The sequence below is a fragment of the Tamandua tetradactyla genome, chromosome 9, assembly GCF_023851605.1.
Source record: "Tamandua tetradactyla isolate mTamTet1 chromosome 9, mTamTet1.pri, whole genome shotgun sequence".
NCBI lineage: Eukaryota > Metazoa > Chordata > Mammalia > Pilosa > Myrmecophagidae > Tamandua > Tamandua tetradactyla.
The window spans coordinates 33651191-33663843 of record NC_135335.1 but is presented as its reverse complement, the minus strand read 5'-3'; the positions used below and the strand labels follow the sequence as shown (position 1 = coordinate 33663843).

General features: G+C 47.6%; 1 protein-coding gene across 1 annotated transcript in view; it reads left to right on the top strand.

Annotated features, from left to right (window-relative positions):
• WNT7A (Wnt family member 7A) overlaps window positions 1–11468 on the top strand; it is a 73086-nt gene extending 61618 nt beyond the window's left edge. The window contains exon 4 of the mRNA XM_077115088.1: window positions 9085–11468. Within this exon, the coding sequence (XP_076971203.1) occupies window positions 9085–9564 (480 nt within the window). The 3' untranslated portion in view covers window positions 9565–11468. The remainder of the gene's footprint in view (window positions 1–9084) is intronic.
• The last annotated feature ends 1185 nt before the right edge of the window (window positions 11469–12653 follow it).

Sequence of the window (12653 nt, the reverse complement as noted above, 5' to 3'; positions counted from 1 at the left end):
TCAAACAGGTAATTCAGGGCACGCACAGCTTCCTTTCTGAGAACTTTTTAGAACATAACTATGAGCCAGTGCTAGCCTATCAGAAGCTTTGGTGGCTCCCCTCCCACCTACAGTAAAACCCCATCTCCCAGCCTAAGGAGCCTGAGAACTCGGTGTAACGTGGTATCCTAGATAAGATCCTGAAATGGAAAGAGGGCATCAGGTAAAAATGAAGGAAATCTGAATCAAGTATGAGTTCTCATTAGTAATAATGTATCAATACTAGCTCATTACTTTAATGTAAGATAATAGGGAAAAGAGTATATGGAAACTCTCTGTTTTATCTTTGCAAATTTTCTGTAAGCCTAAAATGTTATAAAAAATAGAGTTTATTAGAAAAAACCCCACCTCCTTATTACAATCCATGGGGTCCTATGGGATCTGACGGCCCCCACCATAATCACCTTCTCCTCACCGCACTCTAGTCTCGCTGACTTTAGTTCTGTTCTGCAAGTGCCTCAGGCCCTTTGCACTGCTGTCCTTGGCCCAGAAGTGCAAATTCAATTGGAAAATAAACTTCCTCTTGGGCTTCTGCTCTCGCTCAAATGTCACCTTCTCAGACAGGGTGGCTCTGGCCATTCTGTCTCAGGCAGGCTTGCCCCCACCTTCTCGCTCCCTTTGTCGCCCTCCACCCTGTTCTAGTTTCCTCTTTTCACTCTCTAAAATGGTGGTAATCAATGATCTATTGCTCTCCCCACTGCCCGTAGAATGTTCTCTAAGAGCAGCTTCTTCATCGCCGTGTCCTTTGCTGAATTCCTCCATCCTGGCATGGGCCAACAAATAGTAAGTGCTCAATTAACATGTTCAATGAAGTCTTCTGGGCTTCCTATGAAGGCAGGTACCGAGCCCTGCATTGACCAACCAGGAGTGACAGGTGGAGGTAGTGAATGGAGGCCCCTAGCTCGAGCTGGAAGTGAGGAACAGAGGCACCTGGCTCTCAGCTGCCTCCACGGGCCACGCCATGCCTTCAGGCCTGCAGGAACACAGCTCCCCCCCCCATCATGTTGTCTGAGGTTCTCATCATTTTTCAGACCTCAGGCCACTGTCAGGGTGAGAGCAGAAGAAGAATTGACATGGGCCAAGGATCTGCAGAGGCCAGATCGCAGACTCACAAATTTAGTTCCTCGGTTAATTTCCCTCTGGACTGTGGAAACTTCACATGGCACAATGGCAGAAGGCAGACCCCAAACAATCATATGAGGCTAGGACCCAGTGGTGCTATCACTGATGTAAAAACATGGACTTCCTTCCTTACGGCTGCTCCGAGCCCCCTGAGCAATGAAGAGCTGATGCCTGCCCCAGCAGGGTCTCCAGAATCTTGAACATTCCTGTTGGTGATGGGCTAGACCTGGCAGTTACTGAGTGGTAGAATAGTTTGATTGCGCCCTGTTGGTGAATTTACCTTTGGGCATTTCCTGAGCACCTGCTTGTACGAGGCACCAGGAAAGTTCAGGGGTTGTGTCTTCTGAGCACTGCTGACAAACCCTTAGAGCAGCCACCTTTCGAATCACGGAATCCAGATCTAAGACCATGAAGTCCCCTTGGGCAGCTCAGAAGCTGAGAGCTAGCCTGGTCTTGGGGATGAAGAGTTCTACATAGGCCCTCGAGTGTTTTCTGTGCAGGTAAATCAAGGTCCTGCCTTGGGGAGGGGCTAGGGGCCACCTGCACGCCCTTTGGAATGATCAGCCCCAGTCAGGGCAGCTGCAATTATGCCCCAGCTTAATGTGGACATAATGTGATAGCTGAATCTCTCAAAATGCAGAGTTTGCAGGGTTAGCTGGGAGAATGTCATCTGATTAGGGACTGTTCTAGTTTGCTAGCTGCTGGAATGCAATATACCAGAAACAGAATGGCTTTTAAAAAGGGGAATTTAGTAAGTTTCTAGTTTACAGTTTTAAAGCTGAGAAAATGTCTCAATTAAATTGGACAAGTCTATAGAAATGTCCAATCTAAGGTATCCAGGGAAAAATACCTTGATTCAAGAAGGCTGATGAAGTTCAGGGTTTCTCTCTCAAGTGAAAAAGCACATGGTGAACATGGTCAGGGTTCCTCTCTTGGCTGGAAAGGCATGTGGTGAACAGAGTGAGGGTTTCTCTCTCATCTGGAAAGGAATGTGGCGAACACGGCATCATCTGCTAGCTTTCTCTCCTCACTTCCTGTTTCATGAATCTCCCCAGAGGTATTTTCCTTCTTCATCTCCAAAGGTCACTGGCTGGTGGACTCTCTGCTTCTCATGGCTACATCATTCTGCTCTCTCAGAATCTTCCACATTCTCCAAAATGTTTCCTCTTTTATAAGATTCCAGTAAACTAATCAAGACATGTCTCCACCTAATCCAGTTTAACAGCCACTCTTGATTGAGTCACATCTTGAGGGAGATGATCTAATTAGAGTTTCAAACATACAGTACTGAACAGGGATTAGAAGAAACTGATGCCTTTACAAAATGGAATTAGGATTAAAACATGGCTTTTCTAGGGTACTTACATTTGATGGACACTTTGGTTATTTCCCCTCTTGGGCTTTTATGAATAATGCTGCTGTGAACATTTGTGTATAAGTTTTATGTGGACATGTTTTCATTTCTCTTGGATATATACTTAGGAGTAGAATTACTGAGCACATGACCATGTTTAACATTTTTTAAAAAATTGCTTAGTTTGCAATACTTTCAAACTTACAGTACAGATACTAACTGATACAAACTCCACACCGAGAATTCCAATTTATCCCTATTCCCCATGTATCCTGAACCACCAGTACTAGCATTTTGCCATTTTTGCTCCATCGTTTTATGTCTATCTATCTATCATCGATTTATCTATCCATCGTTCCATCTATTGATTGTATCTGTCTATCGATCCATTTTCTGAATCCTTGTCTGCATGTTGTATACATCGTGCTCCTTAAGCACTCAATGCTGCCGTGTACTAAGGACAAGGATACTCACCTACATAACCACCATAGTGTAGGTATCACATTAAACAAATTTAACTTGATATAAAGCTTACAGTCTATATTCTAATTTTTTCATATGTCCCACACAATGTATGTTTGAGTCTTTCCTCCTCTCTTACTAGCTCCTGTTCAGGATCAGGAATTGCATTTAATTGTCATTGTCTCTTTATTGCCCTTTCATTTTTAACATTTTGAGGAATTGTCAAACTGTTTTCCAGAGTGGCTATGCCATTTTACATTCCCACCAGCAGTGCCTGAGGGTTCTAATTTTTTTGAGATCCTTGTCGACACTTACTATTGTCTATTTGTTTCTAGTCATTTTAGTGGTTATGAAGTGGTATTTCATTGTGATTTTGATTTGTACTTCCCAATGACCAATGACGTTGAACATCTTTTCATGTGCTTATTGGCCATTTGTACCCTTTGAACTTTCATAAGTTACAAGATCTAGCTTACATACAAGAAAAAGCACATGGAACATATATCCTCATTTAAAACAGTAATTACAAAGCAGTACCCATGTAACCATCACTTATGGCAAGGACAGCATCCCCAACATCCCAGAAGCCCCCTGGATAACCCTTCCTAACCACAGCCCCTGACCTCCCACCCCAGGAAGAGCTCCTGGCTTGCGATTTGTGATCCTCATTTCTTTACTTCGTTAATTATACTTTGCCCTTCTGTATGTGTCCCAAAACAATATAGCCCAGTACTGCCTGCCTTTGAACTTGAGATGAATGAAATTGTTCTGTGGATATCTTTCATGATTCACATTTTACCTTCTGTGTGGTATCTGTAAGGTATTTCCTTGTCTGGGCATTTGTTGCCGCTGCCCTATGGTATCTCATTGAGCGCTGAGGCCACAGTTTATTTATCCATTCTACCATGGATGAGCATCTGGATTGTTCCACATTTGGAGCTATTACAAAGCTGCTGCTCTGATCATTCTTGAACAGTCTGTGCCCACAAGTTTGTGATCCACTAGGGGCTCTGCCTTGGAAGTGAAATTTCTGAGTCACAGGATATGTGCATCTTCAACTCCACCAGCTACTGAAAAATGGGTTTCTAACAGATCTGTATCTCCATCCCCACCAGACAGGCATGAGAGCCGCAGTTGCACCGCAATCTTGTCAGCACTTACTATTGTCAGAACCACCTCTGAACATCCCCCAGGCACCTCTGTGTTGGAATCTCCAACTGAAATAGAATCTCAATCAACTAGACTCTAGAGCCTCAAAAATGCCTGCCTGTCCTTAACACACACCATCACAACTTTGAGCCTTTGCTTCCACCCACTCCCCAGCCCCCACTTCTTAGGCCAGGAGAGAAAGAAGGACTGGCCATTTGGGGAAATATTTCTCTTTGGACCATCAAAAGGGAGATCTGTGTTATTCTGGGGACCCGCCATTCGAAGGGGCTGCTTGTCAGGTACCGGCTGAATATGTGTGAGCATCTCGCAAGAGCACACACACCTCACTGTAGGTGCTCTGTTGTGCTACTTCTCTTTGAGCCAGAGCACTTTACTAATCAGTATCTGTCCCTGAACATTTTAGATGTCTGTAGTGTCGCTGGTTCATTGGACTGCAGATACTGTGGTTGAAACAAGGTGGCTCTGCCTTCCTGATGGTCTTGTTGACCCAAGCCCTGGTCACCTCCTGGGAGCTGAGTTCTCAGGGATTGGAGAAGCCATCCTTGGAGACAGAGACCTTGTCTTGTCACTTCTGTGTCCCCAGCACCCAGTGCAGGCAGAGGCACAGAAGCATATCCGACGAGAACCAAAGAGGGGCGTGATCACCCCAAGGCCACGTAGCAAGTAAGTGGCGACACCCAGACTGAAATCAGCTTTTGGCTTCCTCGCCTTGCCCTGTGCCCTCTGCACCAAGCCTATAATTCACACTACTCAGCTCTTAAGAACTTCATTTCAAAATATTTTATAGCCCAGCTTTGAGAGTTAGCCGAGCCTCATTTTTCTTTCCTGTGGAATGGAATCATAATCATGCCAGCGCTATGGAGTTTAAAAGAAGCCACATATAAAAGATTAGCCTAGTGTATACGTAGCTGATTAATAAATGTTCAGTCATTTACGTACTCATCATTCCTTTCTTCTTTCACAGTGTAATAGGCAGAAAGCAATTTCACACTCTGTATGAGGATGATAAAAATGTTTATACACTCTGAGCCAGGAATTGTGCTCACCAGTATATACTCATACTAGTGCTTCTTACACAGTAGGGGCCAAATACATGTTTGTTAGGATGAAATCAGGCTGAAGGCATGAGGCAGGAAGAGAAGCTTTAGTCCCCAGATATATTTCCTTCCACATTATTTATAGTTGAAAAAAAATTCCTGAGAAACGACTTAAATATCCTGAATTGTGGCAGGGTTTGATAAACTGTTGCCTTCTTTTATAGCTGAGATTTTCTAAAACAGAGGGCAGCAAGCTACAGCCCTCAGGTTGAATCTGGCCCACTACCTGTATGTATAAATAAATTGTTGATTAAACACAGCCACATATTGTCTGTGGTAGCTTTTGCACCACAGTAGCAGAATTGAGTAGATGCAACAGAGACCAAATGGCCTGCAAAGCCTGAAATATTTATCATCTGGCCCTTTACCGAATAAGTTTGCTGAGTCCTCTTCTAGAACATTAGAAGAGCTAAGTGTACAGACAGAGTATTTTCATGTGGATCTCTCCCTCAGCCTGCTTCTCTTCCTGGGTTTTCATTTTGGAGAATGACAGTCTACACCCATTAATCCTGGCCAGACACCGCTGGGCTCACCCAGGTCCCCTCTCCTTCTGGCTCTTCCAATGTGCCCATAACTGCCCTCAGAGCTGACACTCTGGTTTCTTGCTCCTGCAGAACCCTCCAGGGCCATCTACTCTCTTGCCTGAATAATCTTTCTGGATTCCCCCTGGTCTTCTGACCCCCACTCCTATCCCTTCCATCCATCTGCCTAACTGTTCTTCTTAATATGCTTCTCAAATCATGTGCTTAAAAACCATATGCTAAAAACAAAACAAAACAAAAACGATATGCTCCCAGCATCTTTGTCTGACCTGTTAAGCCCTTGTGATCTATCACAGTGGATCTGACCGTTTCTTTCCTCCATACTTGTATGTGTGTGCTTGGCCCTCTCTGCCTTTCTCTGTCTGGTGAACTCCTATTCATCCTTTGAAGCCCAGTTTCCACATCCCCTTCCCTGGGGCATCTCCTCTGAGGCCCTGATCTAGATTCATCTCTTCCCCCTGGCCCGTACACTCACTGGTGTACGGGCCAGACCAGCTCATACCATTCAGGGTATGAATGTACCCCTCAGGCAGCCGGGAAAGGCTGTTGAAATAAATGATGCACCATCTAGAACAGACTTATCCTTCACAGTGGGCACAGAGTCTAGGCCCCCATGATATTCTTGGGGGCGGGGGGCGGGTCATGAAAATATTCTAATTTAAGAAAAATGAATATAATAATAATAATGAATCCAACCTGGATTATATTCATCTTTGTACCAAAGTCATCCTAAAATCGAATTTATGATATTTTTTTAATAAAGGAAGGGACCCATGAAGACAAAGAGTGCCCAGGCCTCACAAAAGTCACCATTTGGTCCTGGCAGTATCAACTCAAAGGAATATTGTGTAGCCATGAAAAGAATAAATAGAAAGATGAAAGAGCAAGGATTGACAGCACTTTGAGAAAGAAATGCTGTTACATCTGGGTGCTTAGTCTTGTGAGCTTGGCACGGTTGTCACGCCCATTTTTTGGTTGGGAAACTGAAGCCCAGAGAAGTTCAGAAGTTGCCAAGGGTTGCTGGGCTGGTGAGTAGCTGCAGGGCTGGCTGCATAATTTGCAGGGCCTGGCGCAAACTGAAAATGCGGGGCCCCAGCTGGCTCAGGGAAGTCAGTCTCCTCTTCTTGTGTGTTGCGACCTCCATGGCAAGCCCCTGCATCTGCAGTAGACCAGCTTGGTGCTGCCAGCCCAGGGCAGGTCCACCGCTACCTCGCCCTCTCTGAAATGCTGCATGTTGCACGCCCATCTCTAGCCACCCCCGCCTAGACCCTGGCCCTCCAGGATGGAGACCCTGGGGAGGGGACAGCCAAGAATCCTCCCCCGGATGGTGACCGGAGGTGGAACCGCCTTTGAGCCGACAAGTCCCTGGGACATGCTCTGTTGTCCCCTCGAGCTTCATATACACAGCACAGATTCACAGATAAAATTATGAACAATTTCAGGATGGGACTGCAGTGCATTAGACACTGTGCACAAGGCCCTGTGAGACGGCGCTGGCCGCCTGCCCATGAAGCTGGCCCTGTGGCAGAGCTTGGGCCCTAGAGCTTGGGCTCTTGACCCCTCCACTAGACATCATCAGGAACAAGTGGGAAGGGGTTGTAGGGAGGAGAACGACATTTTGTTGAGATAAAGAGGCAGGTTTGAATTTTTGTCCAAATATTTTATTAATGAATACAAATAACTGTAGCTGCCACTTATTGAGCACTTACTGTGGATGAGGCGCTTTGCCAGGGGCCTGTACACTCACTCGCTGTAATCCTTTCTCCAAGGCAGAAGGGACCAGTCCTGCTTCCTAGGTAAGATGAGGCTCCAGAAGCAAAATGACTCCCCCAGGTTCTCATGGCTTTTTGTGCTTTATTCATTCCAAGGGGAGTTATTGAGAATTTGCTAGGGATTAGGCACATCCGTGACTCTGGGGTCATAGTGGAACCCAAGATGGGGTGGTCCATGGCCTCCAGGGGGTCCCATTCTCATGGGGGAGACCTGACCGTGCTAAATGCTATAATAATAACTAACAGCTGTACGGCACTTGCTGGGTGCTAGGCACTCACTGATCACTTTGTCACTCGCTCTTCTTGCAAAACCCCAATATGAGTTTAGTAATATTATTTTATTTTAACTTTTTGGAGTTTAGCTTACGAGCCAGTGCAGAAATCAATAACCATCACCTAGATCAAAATAGGCAGTATTTCCAGCTCCCCAGGTGGCCCCTTTTGCCCTCTCCCAGAAGGAAACCCTCACAAGGGTAAACCCATTTGACATTAGTTTTTCCTGATCTTGAACTTCCTATAAATGGAATCATACAGCATATTCTCTTTTTGTCCACCTTCTTTCACTCAACACTATATCTTAGGGATCCGTTCCTCTCATTGTGTGTATAAGGAGTTCATTATTTTTTTCATTGCTGTGTAGTATTCCATCGTATGAATGTTAAGTACTGTTATTAACCCACTTTCTACATATGGGGGAAGTGCTGCCCACAGGGGCTTTTTAACCACTGTGTGATTCTTTGCCTCTCCAGTTATGGAGATGGACGTCCACGGGGTGCTGAGAAGTCAGAGGAAGGAGCAGAGTACATTGTCTAGATTGGAGAGTCAGGAAGAGCTGCCAGGGAAGGTTCCATCAAAGCCAGGGTTCCCTAAGGGGCCTGGCGGGTATCATAATTGGTCAAAGCTGATGAACTCAAAGAAACCATAGCTCCATGTGGGGGGGCAATAGGGAATGGTGGGACTGTGGCAAATTGGAGGGTGCCAACCTGTGAAGCTGGAGCAGCTCCATATATTGTCACCATATAGCAATGTTGGCAGGGATTGCAGTGACTCGGAACATGGTAGGATGGCGGTGCTGGCTTTTGTGACCAGCTTCTGTTCCAATAGCAGTGCCAGCTTCTGTCAGCTAATTGAATATTTTAAATGAGCACCCCTGTATGTCTTGTCTGTTTGCCAAGAAAACCTGGAAGTCCATATTTTCAAGTGAACTCTCCTGGTTTTTAAATGTTGGTTTGAAACCGAGGAGAATCTAGCAGTGGCCTGGCCTGGCCTGGCCTGGACTGATGTAAGCCCTACACCCCAATGTGGGAGTTGGGGAGGCAAGGAGGACAAGCAGGTTCCAGGGGAGAGTGCACAGCAAAAAAAGACAGATGGGGAGAGGGGTCTGAATCCAGGTTGGAGTTTTCTGCAGCACAAAGGAAAACCAAAGCATCGCTGGTTATGTGGGGCAGGGGGGAGTCCGGGCCGGGCTGGGGGCCCCACTTGGCCTTGGCGTGCAGTGATTTGCCTTTCCCTGCCCACCCCTGCAGATCCTGGAGGAGAACATGAAGCTGGAGTGCAAGTGCCATGGCGTGTCGGGCTCATGCACCACCAAAACGTGCTGGACCACGCTGCCGCAGTTCCGGGAGCTGGGCTACGTGCTCAAAGACAAGTACAACGAGGCGGTGCACGTGGAGCCCGTGCGCGCCAGCCGCAACAAGCGGCCCACCTTCCTGAAGATCAAGAAGCCGCTGTCGTACCGCAAGCCCATGGACACGGACCTGGTGTACATCGAGAAGTCCCCCAACTACTGCGAGGAGGACCCGGTGACGGGCAGCGTGGGCACGCAGGGCCGCGCCTGCAACAAGACAGCGCCCCAGGCCAGCGGCTGTGACCTCATGTGCTGCGGCCGTGGCTACAACACCCACCAGTATGCCCGCGTCTGGCAGTGCAACTGCAAGTTCCACTGGTGTTGCTACGTCAAATGCAACACGTGCAGCGAGCGTACTGAGGTTTACACGTGCAAGTGAACCCAAGGTCACGCCCCACATTGCCCCAGGTGGGCCGTGACCTCCAGCTGCAAGTTAGACCACAGGGAGGCCCAGACAGTCCGGCGAGCTGGAATCCCCCCGGCAAGTCACTTCAAGACCTCCACAGGGAATTACAGGAATGCTGAGCTTGTCTTATCTGCTGTAGAGGGCACCTCTCCTGGGTTTCCCCCAGGCACCTTTGGGAAAAGCCTCTGAGAGCCCTCGACTATTCTGTTCCACACCCAATGCTGCTCCATCCTTCCCCAGAAACTGCCCTGGCCCCTCCTCCGCCTCTGCAGGGGCAACGTGGGACCCTTGGGCCTCATCATAGCAATATTTAACAATTTATTCTGATAAAATAATATTAATTTATTTAATTAAAAAGAATTCTTCCACCTCGTCGGGATCCGTTTTCTGCAATCAAAGTGGACTGCTTGCTTTCCTGGTGGGATTAATTTTGTCACTAGGACAAGGAGCCAAGTGGAACTGTACATAATCATTCTTTATGCAGATATTTCTACTAGTTGATTTTGCAAGTACCTTTTGCAGCACTAGATGTTTAAGTCCAAAAACAGACAGCTTTTATGCATACATAGATATATATATACACATACACACACACACATTTATATTTTTGTTTTTGCTGTTTGCTGCTACTTTTCCAGAAACTTAAGCCAGTCCAGATTCAGAGACCTTTTGTGGAATACACTTTCCATCCTTTAGTCTTCCCCAATTCAGACTCACCATTAGAAAACCTGGTTTGGAATAGAGAGAGGAAAGGAAATAAAACACCCAGCAGTTTCCATCTTTGGAAAAGTGAGCCACTGGATAAGAGAGAATATTTTGTAAGAGACTATTTTTATATGAATATTTTATTTATATCAAATCTGCTTCCATGGCCTGTGCTTCCTCTTAATTCTGGTACCCACTGTGGGGTCAGGAGGGGCAAGGCATGGAGGTGGAGTCCAGGGCCCACAGGGACCCCCTCATTGAATTTCACACAGCTGGGGCTTTGAGTTCGGATTTGCCAAGTGGGTGAAAGCAGCCGTCTAAGGCCTGGGGCTGCGGCCTCACTGGTTTTAACTGGGAAAGAAATTGAGTCCCCGACCTCAGCCTGTTGAGCTCAGGCATTTTGCACAGGGTCACTGAGCAGTGACCGGAGAAGGGACCCTGGCAGGCAGGCCCACGCCCTCGGCTTTGGGTGGGCACCAACAGGGACTGGGTCATTGTCACCAGCAGAAGCCAGCTCAGGGAGCACCACCCCTCAGCAGGACACCCCTGCCACTGCCTGTGTGTCTCAGGAGCAGAGGTGCAGTCCTCAGGTGTGGGGCAGAAGGCCAGGCAGGGTGAGGGGCCCGTCGGAACTTGGTGTCCACTCACGGGGACATATGGGCAGGGAGGGGTGGGTGAGGCCTGAAGACCACGCCCCACTCCGCTTCAGGTCCAGCATGTCCTGGAAAGCTGTCCTCTGGGGGGCACTGTGGGGGGCTTCACGCATGTCTGTTTGCATTTCCGTGTACGTGTGTGTGTGTGTGTGTGTGAGAGAGAGAGAGACCTGGGGATTCGCTGCAGTAGTCACGTGCCTGTGCTGCAAACACATCCGTGTCTGTGTGTGTTTCCCTGTGCTCCTGCATGTTCCTGGGCTCTGTGCCCGTGCCTCTGCTAGGGTGACTACTTGCGGGTGAGGGCTTGTGGTGTGAGGCAGACAGTAGGGACCCTTTGTGATTGTGTCAAGCCACCCAAGAGATGGCACCACTGAACTCTGTCCCCACAGCCAGTGGTGAAATTTGGCTGCCTCTGAGACCACAGCCGGTGAATCAGGAGTCCCTCAGGACTAAGGCCGTGTCTGATTCCAATGTCAGCACTGGGTCTGCCGGGCTCTCAGCATAGGCAAATAAAAGTGGCTGGACAGTTGCTTGGTTTCTTTCTTTGTTCTGTTGTGCTTTTTTTCTTGTTTCCTTGGGTTTCTGGATGGATGGGTATATAAAGAAACAATAGGGTGGATGGATGATGGGTGGATGGGTGGGTGGGTAGTTGGATAGATGGGTGGATGTGTGGATAAGTGGATGGATAGATGGATGGATGGATGGATGGATGGATGGATGGATGGATGGATGGATGGATGGATGGATGGATGGATGGATGGATGGATGGATGAGTGGGTGAATGGGTGGTTGAGTGGGTACATAAATGGATGGGTAGGTGAATGGATAGGTGGGTAGGTGAAGAGAAAATACACAGGAGTTCCTTGAAACCCACTCCCCAGCCCCCCACCCTCCTACACATTTTTATCTGCCTTGGAAAAACCAGAGTGTCTGCTGTAAGCAGTGGGGGCATCCCAATCCTGCAGGCCCTCTTCTTTTTTCCTCCTTGACGCCTGGGAAGATGAGGAATGTTGACCAGATCTTCCAGATGACTATTGAAGGTTACATAAGCATGACATCAGAAATCCACCACCAGACCCACCTTACTATCCAGCAGGGGAGAGGGCCTGGCACAAGGGAAGCCGGGCCTGTGAGGAGACTGGCAAGGGCAGCTTTCAGCCTTTCCTCTGGCGCCTTAGTGCACTCTAAAGCTCTGGGGCTGCCCATCCCAGAGGGGCCAGCCTGCTCATAGCTCTACAACCTGCTCCAGCTCAACTGTGCCCTGGGCCTCCATTTCTCCGCCTGTAAAGCTAGGACCAGAAGCCCTCCCTTACAAGGGCTGTTGCAAGCAGCCTCCCAGTAACAACTATTTGGCAACTTTGAGTCACAAGGCAATGGATGAATGCTTGTTATTATTATGAATTACTTATTCCTCATCACCATTATTATTCTCCCCATGAGGATGGCCTTTTTCAAGCATAGCTTATGGGAATTAATACTTGCCTCTGTGTTGCACAAAAGCATTCTTCCTCCTTCAGTTTACTCTTAAAGGGACGTTTCAACAAAACCAATGTTAAAAAGGCCGAAATCTTAAGAAGCTGACTCAAAGAACCAGAAAGCCCAGGACCATGGTGTTAAAATCTCAGGTGCCTGGGGGCCATGGGTGGCACGTGGGGGTGTGAACCTCATTGGAACTCCACCCTCTGATTTTTAAAGCAAGGCCAA